Source organism: Medicago sativa, chromosome 5 (genome assembly GCF_051527215.1).
Source record: "Medicago sativa cultivar Bolivia chromosome 5, Bolivia_mono, whole genome shotgun sequence".
NCBI lineage: Eukaryota > Viridiplantae > Streptophyta > Magnoliopsida > Fabales > Fabaceae > Medicago > Medicago sativa.
This window is the reverse complement of record NC_140753.1, coordinates 35393175-35412132: the sequence shown is the minus strand read 5'-3', so window position 1 is coordinate 35412132 and position 18958 is coordinate 35393175. Positions and strand designations below refer to the sequence as shown.

The window sequence follows — 18958 nt, the reverse complement described above, 5'->3', positions numbered from 1 at the left end:
AATTTTAATGGTAATTTTAGTCCTCCAAAATTTTTAAGTTTGTAAAAATAGTCTCTATTTTGAAAACATTTTACAAAAATTGGATATTTTTAGTCCTCCAAAATAGTCCCTTTAAAATGAAAATAGGGACTTAAAGTTAATAAAAAAATTTAGGGAGGGACTAAAAACATATTTAACCCATAATTTAATCTCGACAAATTTCGAATGAATTTATTATTAATTCTGAAAGGAACAAATTGGAACAATAAAAATAGAATTTGAGGTCTTGTAGAAGTTGTTATATATACAAAAGTGAAAAGGAGATACCAACATTTAGTTATATATATATATATATATATATATATATATATATATATATATATTTCTTTAGAATCCTTCTCTGTCTTCTTATTCTTCTTCTTCTTATTAAAGTTTCTTCTTAACCAAGAAAGTCCACATGAACAATCAAAACGATTACTTTGTTAATTAAAACACCTATAATGAAAAACAATAGGAAAAGAACAGAGTGAGAGAACCATTCCAAGTCCAACCCCAAAACTGATGAGGCTTTGAATTAGTTATTTCCAAAAACTTTTTTCGTAACAAATCGAAAGCTTCGTCAGCCTTGGGGTTGAACATGGAATTGTTCTCTCTCACTCTATTTTTTCCTTCTGTTTTTCATCATAGGAGTTTAAATTCACAAATTAAATGTTTTTATTTTTCTTGGACACATACTTGCTTAAGAAGAAGAAGAAGGCAATGATCGATTCTGAGAACTATATATAATTAGTTATATGCTAACATCTAACTTCTGCAAGAATTGAGGAGGAATGTATTTTTATGATCATTATGATTATATCGAAAAAGGGACTATGGTCTTAAAATATTATTTATTCGGAAGGGACATAAATTATCAAAGGGACTAGGCTCTTAAGACCATTCTTAATTATCAAGTGACATTATATCTATAAGGGTATATGGTCTAAAGAACACTCTTAATTTTGAAGGAAAAGAATGAGATGAAAGGAAGAAAACTTCTTCAACACAAATCAAAAAGGGAGAGAGAAGAAAATGGTAAATTTCATGGACCAAAAAAAAAGGAGATGAAGGGAAGAACGACTCGTCAACACAAATCATAAAGGGAGAGAGAAGAAAAGTATTCGAAGTTTCAGAATACCTTTCAGTGTGTAGAATGCAATATATGTGAGCTCTCTATTTATAGAAGAAATTCACAACTAATATATGAGAAACTTTGGAAACAAGTAATTCACATATTAGATCTAGTACAAAAATATCTCAAATTCAGTACAATATATATATCATATTGAGTACAAAAAATTTATTTTGAGTACAAAAATATATTATTGAGTGCCAAAATATATGTATAATCACATACGAAAATATATTAGATTGCATACCAAAATATAGCAGGATGTGTTCCGAGATATTGTAACAAAATTTGGCGACTATGAAAAACTTTATAATAATGTCTAAATTAATTATTTCATTTAAAATTTCCAGATAATAAAATATATATCAACATATATTTTTCGAATAATTTAAGGGTTAAATAAGTTTTTAGTCCCAACAAAAATCATGAGTTTTTAAGGTTAGTCCCTATGAAATTTTAATTGTAATTTTAGTCCTCCAAAATTTTTAAGTTTGTAAAAATAGTCTCTATTTTGAAAACATTTTACAAAAATTGGATATTTTTAGTCCTCCAAAATAGTCCCTTTAAAATGAAAATAGGGACTTAAAGTTAATAAAAAAATTTAGGGAGGGACTAAAAACATATTTAACCCATAATTTAATCTCGACAAATTTCGATTGAATTTATTATTAATTCTGAAAGGAACAAATTGGAACAATAAAAATAGAATTTGAGGTCTTGTAGAAGTTGTTATATATACAAAAGTGAAAAGGAGATACCAACATTTAGTTTATATATATATATATATATATATATATATATATATATATATATATATATATATTTCTTTAGAATCCTTCTCTGTCTTCTTATTCTTCTTCTTCTTATTAAAGTTTCTTCTTAACCAAGAAAGTCAACATGAACAATCAAAACGATTACTTTGTTAATTAAAACACCTATAATGAAAAACAATAGGAAAAGAACAGAGTGAGAGAACCATTCCAAGTCCAACCCCAAAACTGATGAGGCTTTGAATTAGTTATTTCCAAAAACTTTTTTCGTAACAAATCGAAAGCTTCGTCAGCCTTGGGGTTGAACATGGAATAGTTCTCTCTCACTTTATTTTTTCCTTCTGTTTTTCATCATAGGTGTTTAAATTCACAAATTAAATGTTTTTATTTTTCTTGGACACATACTTGCTTAAGAAGAAGAAGAAGGCAATGATCGATTCTGAGAACTATATATAATTAGTTATATGCTAACATCTAACTTCTGCAAGAATTGAGGAGGAATGTATTTTTATGATCATTATGATTATATCGAAAAAGGGACTATGGTCTTAAAATATTATTTATTCGGAAGGGACATAAATTATCAAAGGGACTAGGCTCTTAAGACCATTCTTAATTATCAAGTGACATTATATCTATAAGGGTATATGGTCTAAAGAACACTCTTAATTTTGAAGGAAAAGAATGAGATGAAAGGAAGAAAACTTCTTCAACACAAATCAAAAAGGGAGAGAGAAGAAAATGGTAAATTTCATGGACCAAAAAAAAAGGAGATGAAGGGAAGAACGACTCGTCAACACAAATCATAAAGGGAGAGAGAAGAAAAGTATTCGAAGTTTCAGAATACCTTTCAGTGTGTAGAATGCAATATATGTGAGCTCTCTATTTATAGAAGAAATTCACAACTAATATATGAGAAACTTTGGAAACAAGTAATTCACATATTAGATCTAGTACAAAAATATCTCAAATTCAGTACAATATATATATCATATTGAGTACAAAAAATTTATTTTGAGTACAAAAATATATTATTGAGTGCCAAAATATATGTATAATCACATACGAAAATATATTAGATTGCATACCAAAATATAGCAGGATGTGTTCCGAGATATTGTAACAAAATTTGGCGACTATGAAAAACTTTATAATAATGTCTAAATTAATTATTTCATTTAAAATTTCCAGATAATAAAATATATATCAACATATATTTTTCGAATAATTTAAGGGTTAAATAAGTTTTTAGTCCCAACAAAAATCATGAGTTTTTAAGGTTAGTCCCTATGAAATTTTAATGGTAATTTTAGTCCTCCAAAATTTTTAAGTTTGTAAAAATAGTCTCTATTTTGAAAACATTTTACAAAAATTGGATATTTTTAGTCCTCCAAAATAGTCCCTTTAAAATGAAAATAGGGACTTAAAGTTAATAAAAAAATTTAGGGAGGGACTAAAAACATATTTAACCCATAATTTAATCTCGACAAATTTCGATTGAATTTATTATTAATTCTGAAAGGAACAAATTGGAACAATAAAAATAGAATTTGAGGTCTTGTAGAAGTTGTTATATATACAAAAGTGAAAAGGAGATACCAACATTTAGTTTTATATATATATATATATATATATATATATATATATATATATATATATATATATATATTTCTTTAGAATCCTTCTCTGTCTTCTTATTCTTCTTCTTCTTATTAAAGTTTCTTCTTAACCAAGAAAGTCAACATGAACAATCAAAACGATTACTTTGTTAATTAAAACACCTATAATGAAAAACAATAGGAAAAGAACAGAGTGAGAGAACCATTCCAAGTCCAACCCCAAAACTGATGAGGCTTTGAATTAGTTATTTCCAAAAACTTTTTTCGTAACAAATCGAAAGCTTCGTCAGCCTTGGGGTTGAACATGGAATAGTTCTCTCTCACTCTATTTTTTCCTTCTGTTTTTCATCATAGGAGTTTAAATTCACAAATTAAATGTTTTTATTTTTCTTGGACACATACTTGCTTAAGAAGAAGAAGAAGAAGGCAATGATCGATTCTGAGAACTATATATAATTAGTTATATGCCAACATCTAACTTCTGCAAGAATTGAGGAGGAATGTATTTTTATGATCATTATGATTATATCGAAAAAGGGTCTATGGTCTTAAAATATTATTTATTCGGAAGGGACATAAATTATCAAAGGGACTAGGCTCTTAAGACCATTCTTAATTATCAAGTGACATTATATCTATAAGGGTATATGGTCTAAAGAACACTCTTAATTTTGAAGGAAAAGAATGAGATGAAGGGAAGAAAACTTCTTCAACACAAATCAAAAAGGGAGAGAGAAGAAAATGGTTAATTTCATGGACCAAAAAAAAAAAGGAGATGAAGGGAAGAAAGACTCGTCAACACAAATCATAAAGGGAGAGAGAAGAAAAGTATTCGAAGTTTCAGAATACCTTTCAGTGTGTAGAATGCAATATATGTGAGCTCTCTATTTATAGAAGAAATTCACAACTAATATATGAGAAACTTTGGAAACAAGTAATTCACATATTAGATCTAGTACAAAAATATCTCAAATTCAGTACAATATATATATATATCATATTGAGTACAAAAAATTTATTTTGAGTACAAAAATATATTATTGAGTGCCAAAATATATGTATAATCACATACGAAAATATATTAGATTGCATACCAAAATATAGCAGGATGTGTTCCAAGATATTGTAACAAAATTTGGCGACTATGAAAAACTTTATAATAATGACTAAATTAATTATTTCATTTAAAATTTCCAGATAATAAAATATATATCAACATATATTTTTCGAATAATTTAAGGGTTAAATATGTTTTTAGTCCCAACAAAATCATGAGTTTTTAAGGTTAGTCCCTATGAAATTTTAATGGTAATTTTAGTCCTCCAAAATTTTTAAGTTTGTAAAAATAGTCTCTATTTTGAAAACATTTTACAAAAATTGGATATTTTTAGTCCTCCAAAATAGTCCCTTTAAAATGAAAATAGGGACTTAAAGTTAATAAAAAAATTTAGGGAGGGACTAAAAACATATTTAACCCATAATTTAATCTCGACAAATTTCGATTGAATTTATTATTAATTCTGAAAGGAACAAATTGGAACAATAAAAATAGAATTTGAGGTCTTGTAGAAGTTGTTATATATACAAAAGTGAAAAGGAGATACCAACATTTAGTTTTATATATATATATATAAATTTCTTTAGAATCCTTCTCTGTCTTCTTATTCTTCTTCTTATTAAAGTTTCTTCTTAACCAAGAAAGTCCACATGAACAATCAAAACGATTACTTTGTTAATTAAAACACCTATAATGAAAAACAATAGGAAAAGAACAGAGTGAGAGAACCATTCCAAGTCCAACCCCAAAACTGATGAGGCTTTGAATTAGTTATTTCCAAAAACTTTTTTCGTAACAAATCGAAAGCTTCGTCAGCCTCGGGGTTGAACATGGAATAGTTCTCTCTCACTCTATTTTTTCCTTCTGTTTTTCATCATAGGAGTTTAAATTCACAAATTAAATGTTTTTATTTTTCTTGGACACATACTTGCTTAAGAAGAAGAAGAAGGCAATGATCGATTCTGAGAACTATATATAATTAGTTATATGTTAACATCTAACTTCTGCAAGAATTGAGGAGGAATGTATTTTTATGATCATTATGATTATATCGAAAAAGGGACTATGGTCTTAAAATATTATTTATTCGGAAGGGACATAAATTATCAAAGGGACTAGGCTCTTCAGACCATTCTTAATTATCAAGTGACATTATATCTATAAGGGTATATGGTCTAAAGAACACTCTTAATTTTGAAGGAAAAGAATGAGATGAAGGGAAGAAAACTTCTTCAACACAAATCAAAAAGGGAGAGAGAAGAAAATGGTTAATTTCATGGACCAAAAAAAAAAGGAAATGACGGGAAGAACGACTCGTCAACACAAATCATAAAGGGAGAGAGAAGAAAAGTATTCGAAGTTTCAGAATACCTTTCAGTCTGTAGAATGCAATATATGTGAGCTCTCTATTTATAGAAGAAATTCACAACTAATATATGAGAAACTTTGGAAACAAGTAATTCACATATTAGATCTAGTACAAAAATATCTCAAATTCATATCTCAAATTCAATACAATATATATATCATATTGAGTACAAAAAATTTATTTTGAGTACAAAAATATATTATTGAGTGCCAAAATATATGTATAATCACATACGAAAATATATTAGATTGCATACCAAAATATAGCAGGATGTGTTCCAAGATATTGTAACAAAATTTGGCGACTATGAAAAACTTTATAATAATGACTAAATTAATTATTTCATTTAAAATTTCCAAATAATAAAATATATATCAACATATATTTTTCGAATAATTTAAGGGTTAAATAAGTTTTTAGTCCCTACAAAATCATGAGTTTTTAAGGTTAGTCCCTATGAAATTTTAATGATAATTTTAGTCCTCAAAATTTTTTAAGTTTGTAAAAATAGTCTCTTTTTTGAAAACATTTTACAAAAATTGGATATTTTTAGTCCTCCAAAATAGTCCCTTTAAAATGAAAATAGGGACTTAAAGTTAATAAAAAAATTTAGGGAGGGACTAAAAACATATTTAACCCATAATTTAATCTTGACAAATTTCGATTGAATTTATTATTAATTCTGAAAGGAACAAATTGGAACAATAAAAATAGAATTTGAGGTCTTGTAGAAGTTGTTATATATACAAAAGTGAAAAGGAGATACCAACATTTAGTTTTATATATATATATATATATATATATATATATATATATATATATTTCTTTAGAATCCTTCTCTGTCTTCTTATTCTTCTTCTTCTTATTAAAGTTTCTTCTTAACCAAGAAAGTCCACATGAACAATCAAAATGATTACTTTGTTAATTAAAACACCTATAATGAAAAACAATAGAAAAAGAACAGAACCATTCCAAGTCCAACCCCAAAACTGATGAGGCTTTGAATTAGTTATTTCCAAAAACTTTTTTCGTAACAAATCGAAAGCTTCGTCAGCCTTGGCGTTGAACATGGAATAGTTCTCTCTCACTCTATTTTTTCCTTCAGTTTTTCATCATAGGAGTTTAAATTCACAAATTAAATGTTTTTATTTTTCTTAGACACATACTTGCTTAAGAAGAAGAAGAAGGCAATGATCGATTCTGAGAACTATATATAATTAGTTATATGCTAACATCTAACTTCTGCAAGAATTGAGGAGGAATGTATTTTTATGATCATTATGATTATATCGAAAAAGGGACTATGGTCTTAAAATATTATTTATTCGGAAGGGACATAAATTATCAAAGGGACTAGGCTCTTAAGACCATTCTTAATTATCAAGTGACATTATATCTATAAGGGTATATGGTCTAAAGAACACTCTTAATTTTGAAGGAAAAGAATGAGATGAAGGGAAGAAAACTTCTTCAACACAAATCAAAAAGGGAGAGAGAAGAAAATGGTTAATTTCATGGACCAAAAAAAAAGGAGATGAAGGGAAGAACGACTCGTCAACACAAATCATAAAGGGAGAGAGAAGAAAAGTATTCGAAGTTTCAGAATACCTTTCAGTGTGTAGAATGCAATATATGTGAGCTCTCTATTTATAGAAGAAATTCACAACTAATATATGAGAAACTTTGGAAACAAGTAATTCACATATTAGATCTAGTACAAAAATATCTCAAATTCAGTACAATATATATATCATATTGAGTACAAAAAATTTATTTTGAGTACAAAAATATATTATTGAGTGCCAAAATATATGTATAATCACATACGAAAATATATTAGATTGCATACCAAAATATAGCAGGATGTGTTCCAAGATATTGTAACAAAATTTGGCGACTATGAAAAACTTTATAATAATGACTAAATTAATTATTTCATTTAAAATTTCCAGATAATAAAATATATATCAACATATATTTTTCGAAAAATTTAAGGGTTAAATAAGTTTTTAGTCCCAACAAAATCATGAGTTTTTAAGGTTAGTCCCTATGAAAGATTCTTAATCTTTGCAATAGTCGTGGTACTATCACAATTAACTAACACAGCTGGTAACAGTTTCTCCCATTAAAAGATCTCGGCTAGCAAGCATCTTAGCCAACTTGCTTCTTCACTAGCCGTAGCTAGTTTTATCATCTCAGATTCCTTTGTGGACTGAGCATGGATGGTTTGCTTCTTAGACTTCCAAGAAACAGCTTCTCCAGATATGCTAAATATAAAAAGCAGCGGTCATTTTAGTCTCTATAATTTATGAACAGACAAATATGTCCTTGAAAACATGTCAGTTTTAGTTTGTCCGTCGCATTTTTACATTAGAGGTACATGATGTACATTAAATGCATATTGAACATCTATATGTAGATCTATGCAATGCTATCATACAACTTACGTCAACAATATCTAAGCTCTTCTCAAGAAAAAAAATTAACAATATCTAAACTTAAATGCACTTTTCTAAATTTTGGAATTTTTTTTTGAACAACTCTAAATTTTCGATTTTAATATTTTTGTTTCAAAAATTTCTGGATTTTTTGCTCACAACTTAGTTTGGGAATTATTTTTCTCACATATCATATTCATTAATATGTGGAATTACATTTTTCGGCATGTCATTGCTTATTTTGAACATAGAACAAACATGTCATTAAAAATAAACCCTAGACTTTATTGTAGGAAAAATGGGGGGGACTAACATCTCAAGTTTAGCAATACTGGAACAAAATCATGGTTAGGTTAAAATAGGGATCTCTATTGCACAATTTTTTTGGCATCAAGGGCTACCTGTCGAGAGATGTTTCCATATACGACAGTGGAAGAACTTGAAAATGCATGATGATAATTTCTGTCTTGACCAATTTTTACCCCGGAGACTGGAGTCATTTTATGTTTTGTACTATCTTTGTTCTTTTTCAATTCTCTTTTCTTAGGTTTTTATTTTTTGAGATGAGTTGTCATTTTAAAGTTGTTTCACATACTAAGGATACTATCTTTGTTTCACTTTTTTTATTCAAAATGGGGTGTAGTGTAGTTAAGGCAACGCAACCCTCAAGTAATATACTTATAAGTGATTTCAGGGAAGGAACAAAATCAATCACTAATTACAGAATTAGAGACAGAATTTCGTGTTCACCTTAAAAATTGAGTTGACAAATATTAGTGACAAAATAGTTTAAACATCTGCTACAAAATTTCAGTCATTAAATTCCTCACAAAACTAATTAGTTTAAACGTTTGTACTTTGTTATGGTAGTTTAAATGTTTGTACTTTGTTATGGTAGTTTAAACGTTAATTTGTACTTTGTTATGATAGCACTAGTTACTACTAGTGAAGAAACAAGTTGGATAAGATGCTTGCTAACTGAGATCCCTTTATGGGAGAAATTGTTATCAGTGGTGTTAGTTCATTGTGATAGTACCGCGACTATTGCAAAGATTAAGAATCGTTATTATAATGGAAAGAGACAACATATAAATCGGAAACACAACATGATTAGAGAGAAAAGCTAATTGATAAGCCACTGGTCCGGTACACTTGAGTATCAAGAACGGTCCCACATAACTTGGACACAATTTCTTAGTTCTGAAGACGCCTCTCAAACCCAGTTTAGGAGTAACCTTTAGGAACACATGATCACCTTCACTAAACTCTAAAGGTCACCGTCTCTTGTCCGCATAACTTTTCTGATGACTCTGAGCTGTTCTCATCTTTTCCTGAATTGATTTAATTTTCAAAGTTGTTTCTTGAATGATTTCTGGCCCAATAATGCCCTTATCTCCAACCTCGGCCCAACATAAAGGAGTCCTACACTTCCTACCATACAACGCTTCATAAGGTGCCATTCAAATACTCGAGTGGTAACTATTATTGTAGGAAAATTCTATCAATGGTAAATGATGATTCCAACTTCCACCATCTTCTAGAACACAAGCACGCAACATATCCTCTAAGGTTTATATGGTTCTTTCTGACTAACCATCGGTTTGTGGATGATGAGACGTGCTCCACTTCAAACGAGTCCCTAAAGCTCTTTGAAAAGCCTTCCAAAAATGTGAAGTGAAAATTGAATCTCTATCCAACACAATACTAACTGGAACACCATATAGCTGACTATCTCTGAGATGAAAAATTCAGCATAATGCGATGTTTTGTAGGTAGACTTAACCGGTAAGAAATGAGCTGACTTGGTTAATCTATCCACAATCACCCAAATTGAGAAACTGAGTCATGACCTTTCTGAGTACAGGGTAATCCTCATACAAAGTCCATAGTAATATGTTCCCACTTCCATTGAGAAATCTCTAATGGTTGAAGCATACCAGCTGGTCTCTGATGTTCTATTTGGACTTGTTGACATACAATGCACCTCGCCACAAATTCAGCAATATCCATTTTCATGCCAAGCCACTAGTATTCCCTCGTTAAATCTTGATACATCTTGGTAGCACCAGGGTGAATTGAAAAACTACACTTGTCGGCTTCTTCCAAGATCAATCTTCTAAGCTCTTGATCACTTGGAACACATATTCTTCCTTCAAACAAAATCGATCCATCCGAAGCCATTGAAAATTATAGGTAAACACTTCTTTTGTGTAGTTCTGAATCGACACTTTGTGCTTGTACGATCCTTGACCGCAAATCATATGAGACTTCCAGTTTGTGTAACCAAATACCATCATCATCCTCTGTGACTTCAAGGTTAAGGACACGAACCCTCTCATACATATTACAAGCATGCATCATAACTTTGGCTTGAGCTAAAGCCTTGCAACTCAAAGCATCTACTACAACATTGGCCTTTCCTAGATGATATTTTAAATCAAAGTCGAAGTCTTTCAGATACTCCATCCAACGCCTTTGCCTAATATTCAAATCCCTTTGATCAAATAAGTATTTCAGACGCTTGTGATCACTGAATAGTTCAAATTGTGGTTGCCAATTCCAAATCATGAGCGAGGTAGTTTTCTTCATGTGTCTTGAGTTGTCTAGATGCATAAGCTACAACATCATTTTCTTGCATAAGTACTCCATCGAGTCCCTTAGACGATGCATCACAAAACACAATATATTTCTTCTCTGGGTCTGGTATAGTTAGAACTGGTGCTTGAGTTAACTTCTTCTTCAGAGTTCTGAAACTCTTCTCACATTCCTCATCCCACATGAAGGGTACATCTTTTCTGGTGAGTCGGGTTAAAGGTAAAGCGATATGGGAAAACTTCATGATGAATCGTCGGTAATAACCAGCTAATCCCAAAAAGCTTCGAACTTCCGAAACATTCTTCGTTCTTGTCCAATTCTGAACAGCCTTAACTTTCGATTGATCGACTGCCACACCTCCCAGAGAAATAACATGACCCAGAAACTTGGCTTCTGACAACCAAAACTCACACTTGCTAAATTTTGCATACATATGCTTCTCCCGAAGAATATCCAATACTATCCTTAAATGTTGAGCAAGCTCTTGGAGGTTCTTAGAATAAACCAAAATGTCATCAATGAAAATAATGACGAATTGATCTAGATAAGGCTGAAAAATCCAATTCATATAGTTCATGAACATTGCTCGTGCATTAGTCACACCGAAAGGCATAATTAAGAATTCATAGTGTCCATAACGCGTTTTGAAAGCCGTCTTGGACACATCCGAAGATTTGATACGAATCTGATGATAACCCAATCTGAGGACAATTTTCGAGAACACTGACGCCCCCTTAAGTTGATCCAGTAGGTTATGAATTCTGGGTAAAGGATACTTGTTCTTGATGGTCACCTTTTTCAGATGACGATAATCAATACACAGCCTCATGCTGCCATCTTTCTTCTTGACCAGCAATACCGATGCACCCCAAGGAGACACACTGGGCCTGATAAAATGCTTTTGAATAAGCACTTCCAATTGGGATTTCAATTCCTTGAGTTCCAAGGGAGACATTCTATATGGTGCTACTGACACTGTTTCGGCTCCCGAAATCAAATCAATTGAAAACTCAATTTCTCTTTCTGGTGGTAAACTTGTGATATCGGCCGGAAAATCATCCAGGTACTGACTGACAATTGGAATATCAATGGGACTTAAATCTATCTATGAAGTCACAGTGAGCATGACATAAAAACCCTTATCCTGAGCACAAATAAATTGAACCATCTGATATGTGTGCTTAATCAGTTTTGACAAGGCCACTCCTTCCACCGTGTTACTAGTAGGCATGTAAATACTTTTCTCCGCACACCCTATATATACATGATTAGCTGACAACCAGTCCATGCCTAATATCACATCAAGGTGCTTCATAGGACGACACACTAAATCTATATAATATGTCTTGGTAGATACAGTGATAGGAAAATTCTCGCAAACATAGTTTGCTATAATTCCTTCGTCAGTGGCCGTAGTTACCATCACAGGGGGATTTAATAATGAAACATATAATTGAAGAGCTTCAACACATTGAAAGGAAATGAAAGAACATGATGCACCACAATCAAATAAAACTCTAATAGGATTTTGACCAAGAAAACACATACTGCCAATCAAGTCCTCTTTAGCCTGAGCCTTCTTTCCATCAAGTGAATACACTCTACCCTTGCTCATTGTGGTACTTACACCTTTGCCCTTGTTCCCTCTAGTTGGACAATCTGCCATAAAGTGTCCTTTCTGGCCACAAGCATAACATTAATCGTCACCTACTTTGCATTGCCCATCATGGGTCCTTCCACATTTCCTGCAAACTACAAAAGGGTTGGATGAACCCATCTGCTTCCCCTTCTGAGGAGACCCCTTTGGCTTCAACTTTTCATGATTCCCATCAACAAAATTTCCCCTCCTTCTATCAAACGACGAGGTACCCTCTTTAACAGCTTTGTCAAAACCTCTCTCAGCTTCCAGACTATTATGCACCATCTCATCAAAGTTTGTCAATCTCTGCTGACTGACCACAGCATAAAGTTCACCCCTCAAAGCATGCTTATACTGGTTAACCTTCCACATTTCATCACCTGCATACTCGTTGTGAGTAGAGTAATGAGACAATTCCTCAAACTTCCCTGTGAAATTTGTCACCGACATACTGCCCTGCTTCAACTGAAGAAATTCTTGCTCTTTTCGGACTTTGTATGTCACTGAGAGATACTTCTCTAACATCACTTGCTTGAAGTTATCCCAGTTTAATTCCATGCCACTAGCTACCATGCGGCATCGAGCTGTCTCCCACCAGTCTTCCGCTGGGCCACGAAATTGATTAGTTGCAAAAATGACCTTTTCTTCTTTTGTACAATCATCCATACAAAAAATCCTTTCCATATGCTTAATCCACCTCTTGGCCTCTGGCGGTTCAACGCGACCATTGAACTCTGGAGGATGACTCCGATTGTACTCTTGGAAAGCTGGATTCCCCACAACTAGAGGTGGTGGATGCGGTTGATGCACTTCCGGTCCTTGTTGCATAGCTGCAGCCCACTGCTGTTGGAACTGAGCGTTCTGCTGCAACTGTTGTTGCATCATCTGTTGGTTCTGTTGCATCATCTATGCCCACATATTCGCATCAGGGTTAACATTCTCCTCCACATTCTGATTAACTCTTGGTCGGGCTCATCCTCTTCGTGCTCCGGACATTTTCGCTCTAACTGTCATATTTAAGTCAAAGTGATCAATTTCAATCAAATATAACAATGAGGATAACATCCTAAACTCAAAAAGAATAACTACTTGGATTGTAATCTTAATGACCCAAAAGGCACGATCTGAAACAACCTGCTCTGATACCAAATTGTAATGCACAATTTGAAAGTGTCTAGAATACTCAAAAAGTGCGCTAAAACTGATATTGGATACATTAATTATACAATTCAGAAACGACATCAAGTCAAGAGTTTAGATACAACGACATCCAAAGTCTTATGTTAAATTATTGTGCTGCAAGATAGTCGAATGAAACAAATCTACAAAGCTCATTACAACCCATCACATAATATAACATATGTATCAAGTAAACACCACGAGATTGGATCCATAAAAGCACGATCAATCCAAAGCTTTCTCCTTACCCTTGCCTCAAGAAACCTGTGAACCTGAACAAATAAGGAGAGGAATGAGACATAATGCCTCAGTGAGTTCTTCCTAACCCTAGGCTAGTGATAACCTCGAGGAAACCTATGGTTACCACGTGTCTAAGATACAACCTGCCGGTTGATTATACATGTGTGGTCATGCTTGCCTAGACAGTAGTGCATACTAGATCAGTCATAGAGTCTTCTTAACTTGTTATAGGCTTCTATCACTAAACGCGTCATGGCGGTCAAGGGGAAACTAAGACCGCTTGTTAAGATACGCTCTACGCATCGAGATCAAACATACCATATTCATGACACGATTGAAAAGTCGGATGATTAAGGGAAAACCTAAGATCGTCATCGACATAACTTTCTTTATCTTATCTTGCCTTCGAAACTTGTACTTCACTTACATCTTATCATATACGCAAGCATAATAATTGTATTCAAACATTAAGTTAGCGGTTAGCGTTGAACAATCAAGATTATCTGAGTTCATTTTACGGATTAATCCCGAGTGGAGTAACCCCGAAAGTTAATCCCTTACTACCGGTGGAAAAACCTAGCTAAGGTACACCGGACTCCCTTAGTGACGTGCGGGTCCCTATCGGCTTACCTTGTTCCCCTTGGAGAACCTCTTGCATCCAACCTTGGAAGGAATACAAAAGACACGACACCTTCACTTACTTAATGGTCTTGACCATAGATAATTCTTGTTAAACTTTCTTGTGAATACAATATCTAATTGTTCACGTCTTAGCATAAATAAATTCATGCTTATCTATCTAGTTCTCGACAAACTATGTCAAGGCTCTATGTTCATTCCCTTACTTGATGCATAGCTCACTACCCGATTATAACCTTATAACTTCTCTCATATACCATGCATTACTCGATTAGTTAAATACTTGCTTCTCTTTCAAGAAAATCATTTCAATATTTATTCAATGGAATCGTGGTTTGAGTGGTTCACTTTTGTAAAAAGACACCATGGAGAAAACCGCCACGCAAAACGCCATGCCTGCCTGAAGCAAGCAAAACAGTGAGTTTCTTCACTGTCTTACTCACCTAGGCGAGTGATTTGTGTGGGAGGCAAGCAGTTGCTCGCTGTGGCGAGTTGGGGGTGAGTAAACCCCCAGTTCTGGTGGTTTAGCTCGCCATGGCGAGTAGTTACTCGCCCCGGCGAGTCATGAAAGTCCAGCACCCTCAAAAATGGTATTTTTGACCCAAAAACCTAAAAACCAAGTATCTCAAAGTATAATATGTCTCTAAGGACCATAGAAGACCTGTAAAACCTTAACCAGGCAAGTTTTAACAAGATAAGCAAGCATGGCATGAAAAGGGTAACAAAACTCTGTATAAACCCTAAAAATTTATGTTTCTCTTACAAGCATAATCAAATAATCCCATGGGTAGAATATAACTAGGAACTCACCTTGATGAAGTTGAAGTTAAACTCAAAAACTCTAGACTTGACAGCAAAACCCTAGGAAGGAAAACTCTAGATGTGAAGAAACTATTTTGGTGAAGCTTGCTTCCAACTTTCTTACCCACACCCTTGATAAAACTCTATTCTTGCTTAGATTCTTACTTGATGAAAGATTAAGTGCGGATTCAAGTATTTATGTGGGAAGGAGAAGGAAAAATCTAGAGGGAAGGGAAAGCAAACTTATGCCAAACCCTAGAGAGAGGAAATGAAGAAAATTGTGAAGAATTTGGACTTAAAGTCCTTAAATACAACCTCGGCTTGCAATTCCAAAAATACCCTTGGCCTTAACGCACGCATTTTATCGTTTCAGATAAAACCTCGTATCTGTAATAAGCGGGATATTACAGATCCCACACATTAGTGGTGTTTATATAGTGGGGGTGTACCTCTAAGGAGGTGCATAATTAAGTGAACAAAGTAAGCACTAAATATATATATATATATATATATATATATATATATATATATATATATTATTTGGAAGGTAGCCCCTAATATGGACCTCAAAAGTAAGGGTCCATTGGTGGACCTGTACAAATGACTTGATGCAGCAGGTTACCATCATTTAGATAATAATTTTAATTTTATTAGAATATCCTCATATGATGACAAAAGAACAAAGCTAATTTTCCTGAAATGGTCACTGTTGCCTTTAGTGATTGGAAAGGTCCAAAATCCTGAGCTTGCATTTCCGAACTTTGACGAATGATGAAGATGGTCCAAATCCATTCTAAATAGATTTATGTAGAATTTCATCAACAAAAAATTATGCAGAAAATCTTCCACAGTTATTTCCTATGTGATTCAACCAAAGCTCGCCGGAGAGGACGATTTTTACCTAATTACTTTGTGGGATTTTATTGATCTGGTGGCAAATGAACTTGGTGGGGGTAGTACAACAATCACAATAGCGTGATTGAAAATCAAACCGTATCACCAAAAAATGGTCGAACCTAAAAATGAAAAGGTTGTAAAATCAAGTCTGTTAAGGTACACAGGTCCATCGGTGTACCTTTATTTTCAAGGTCCATATTAGGGGCTCCCTATTTGGAAATGATAAATTAAATAATTAATAAAATCATTACTAAAAAGTGCTTTCTTAGTCCCCAAGTTATGCTCAAATATTTTTGAACGCATTCTAGAATATTTTGGAACACAATCTGAAATATTTTAGTATGCAATCTAATATTTTTAGTGCTTGATCTGAAATATATTTTGGTACATAATATAATATATTTTGGTACTCAAATATATTTTGGTACATAATATAATATATTTTGGTACTCAATTGAGATATTTTTGTACTAGATCTAATACGTGAATTACTTAACGTCAAAGTAATGTATTACTTGTTCCCAAAGTTTCTCACTTATTAGTTGTAAATTTCCTCTATAAATAGAGAGCTCACACAATGCATTCTACACACCGAAAATTCACAGTTGAGGCTTCATGTGCTTTTCTTCTCTTCTTCCTCCTTCATCTTGTGTTGACGAGTCCTTCTTCCATTCTTTTACTCTTAATAATGTCAAAACCCAATTTAGGAGAATAAGAATCCCTATGTACAACATTTTTATATGATGATTGGTCTTTGAAAATATATATGATTTTCATGATGAAAACTACATTTGCTAGACGAAAACATATATATTTCACCAATTTATTACTTTTATTTACCAAATGGTTTGGTTGCAACTAACACTATGTTCTTGCAACTAATACTATGTTCTTGAAACTTAATTTCAAAATATATGTTGATTGGTCTCTTGTTGGCACATGGAAATGAATGTTGTACACATGGATTCTTTTTCATTGTGGTTTCAAAACAAATCTCCAAAATTCCATTTATAGCAATTTTAATATTTTTACCTTTTTCTTATTTTAGCAAATTTCATATATTTCCCTTCATGATACAAACTAAATAGCAAGTGTCATAGCTTTTTCAAGTTTGCAACAACTCTTTATGTTCTATATTTGATGGGTTTTCACATTATTGCCCTCATCTCACCTACTTTCATGCAATATGGTCCCTTTGTTTTCATTGTTCATGACCCCGCATATTGAAATGACACTTACACCCTCTCCTTCTCTCTCAAATCAGAAAAATTTGTAATGGAGTTTTCGTCTGTTTAAGTTAGCCTTCATAAAGTTTCTGTATAATTATTCTTTTTTCCGATTCATTTAACAACTGATGTATCAAGATAATATCATAGTGCAGATGCATTAATTATTTAATGAATCTAAAAAAAGAATATTTGGTTGTAAATGTGATCTAAAGGAGTATAGCTTTGATATTCTAATAGTATTTAGTATTTTACTCTTCTCAAGTTGTTGATGGTTTAAAAAAAATATTTAAGACGTTCTCGTGAGCATAACTCATTTGCTACGTATATTGTATTAGAATTGTAGGGGTTAGAGCTCGAACAACAAATTCTTAATTTATTCACTTTAAAGGTTAAATTTCGGTCACTGGACTACATGATAAAAAAAGGAGACAAGACAGAGTGTTTTGACATTATTGCTCTCATCTCACCTACTTCCATGCAATATGGATTTTAATAAAAATTTAGATTGATTATCATATTGGTCGCAATCTATTATGAAACCAATTTGTGTTAAAGGTACTCAATCTTACACCAAGTTAAGATATTACTGAATCTAGTATTGCTTTTAAGCTTTCTCTTCTTACATTCAGTAATTTTTCATATAAGTTTTTGTAAAAACAGTTTATCTTTAGAGTCCTTCTCCATCTTCTTATTCTTCTTCTTCTTCTTAAAGTTTCTTCTTAACTAAGAAAGTCTACATGAACAATCAAAACGATTAATTTGTTAATTAAAACACCTACAATGAAAAACAATATAAAAAAACAGAGTGAGAGAACCATTCCAACTCCAACCCCAAAACTGATAGGATTTTGTTATACCCTAATTTTGGACCTAAAAATACTTGCTCAAAATATTTTTCCATCTCTGATGAGTGTCTTTGACTCTTGAGAGATTGTCAATTTGCTATTGTTTTACACTGATATTCTACCCTGCTTTATCTTCCAATTTTGCTTTAAAAATCTTTTCAATTGTGATTTTGCCTATGTCTTCTTGCATTTTAAACCATCCACAAATTTTTCTTGCATTCCAAGTTATTTGAAGATTGTCTCTGATCAATTGCATATTTCTCTGCATTTTATTTCAATGTCATTTGCAAAAATTCATGAAAAAGGACATTTTAGTCATTTCCTGCATTCAAACTCATTTTAATCCCTGAAAATGGTCTCTGAGTCTTTTCAATTAGTTTGTACAAATTCTTGCTTCAATTCCATGCTAAAATCCATTTCAAAAAAATTGCATTTTGAGTCATTTTGAGTCAGTTTAGTCCCTAGGGGCATTTTGGTCATTTCACACAAAA

The 18958-nt window shown here is 32.3% G+C and overlaps 1 protein-coding gene across 1 annotated transcript; it reads right to left on the bottom strand.

Annotated features, from left to right (window-relative positions):
- Positions 1–12694: 12694 nt before the first annotated feature.
- On the bottom strand, positions 12695–13543 carry LOC146922022 (uncharacterized). The gene has a single exon (XM_085711435.1). It carries the CDS (start codon positions 13541–13543, stop codon positions 12695–12697), a length of 849 nt encoding a protein of 282 aa, XP_085567561.1.
- Between the last annotated feature and the right edge of the window lie 5415 nt (positions 13544–18958).

Excerpts from the sequence above, each read along its gene's own strand:
- LOC146922022 (XM_085711435.1), bottom strand. The coding sequence starts at position 13,543 with ATGATGCAACAGAACCAACAGATGATGCAACAACAGTTGCAGCAGAAC.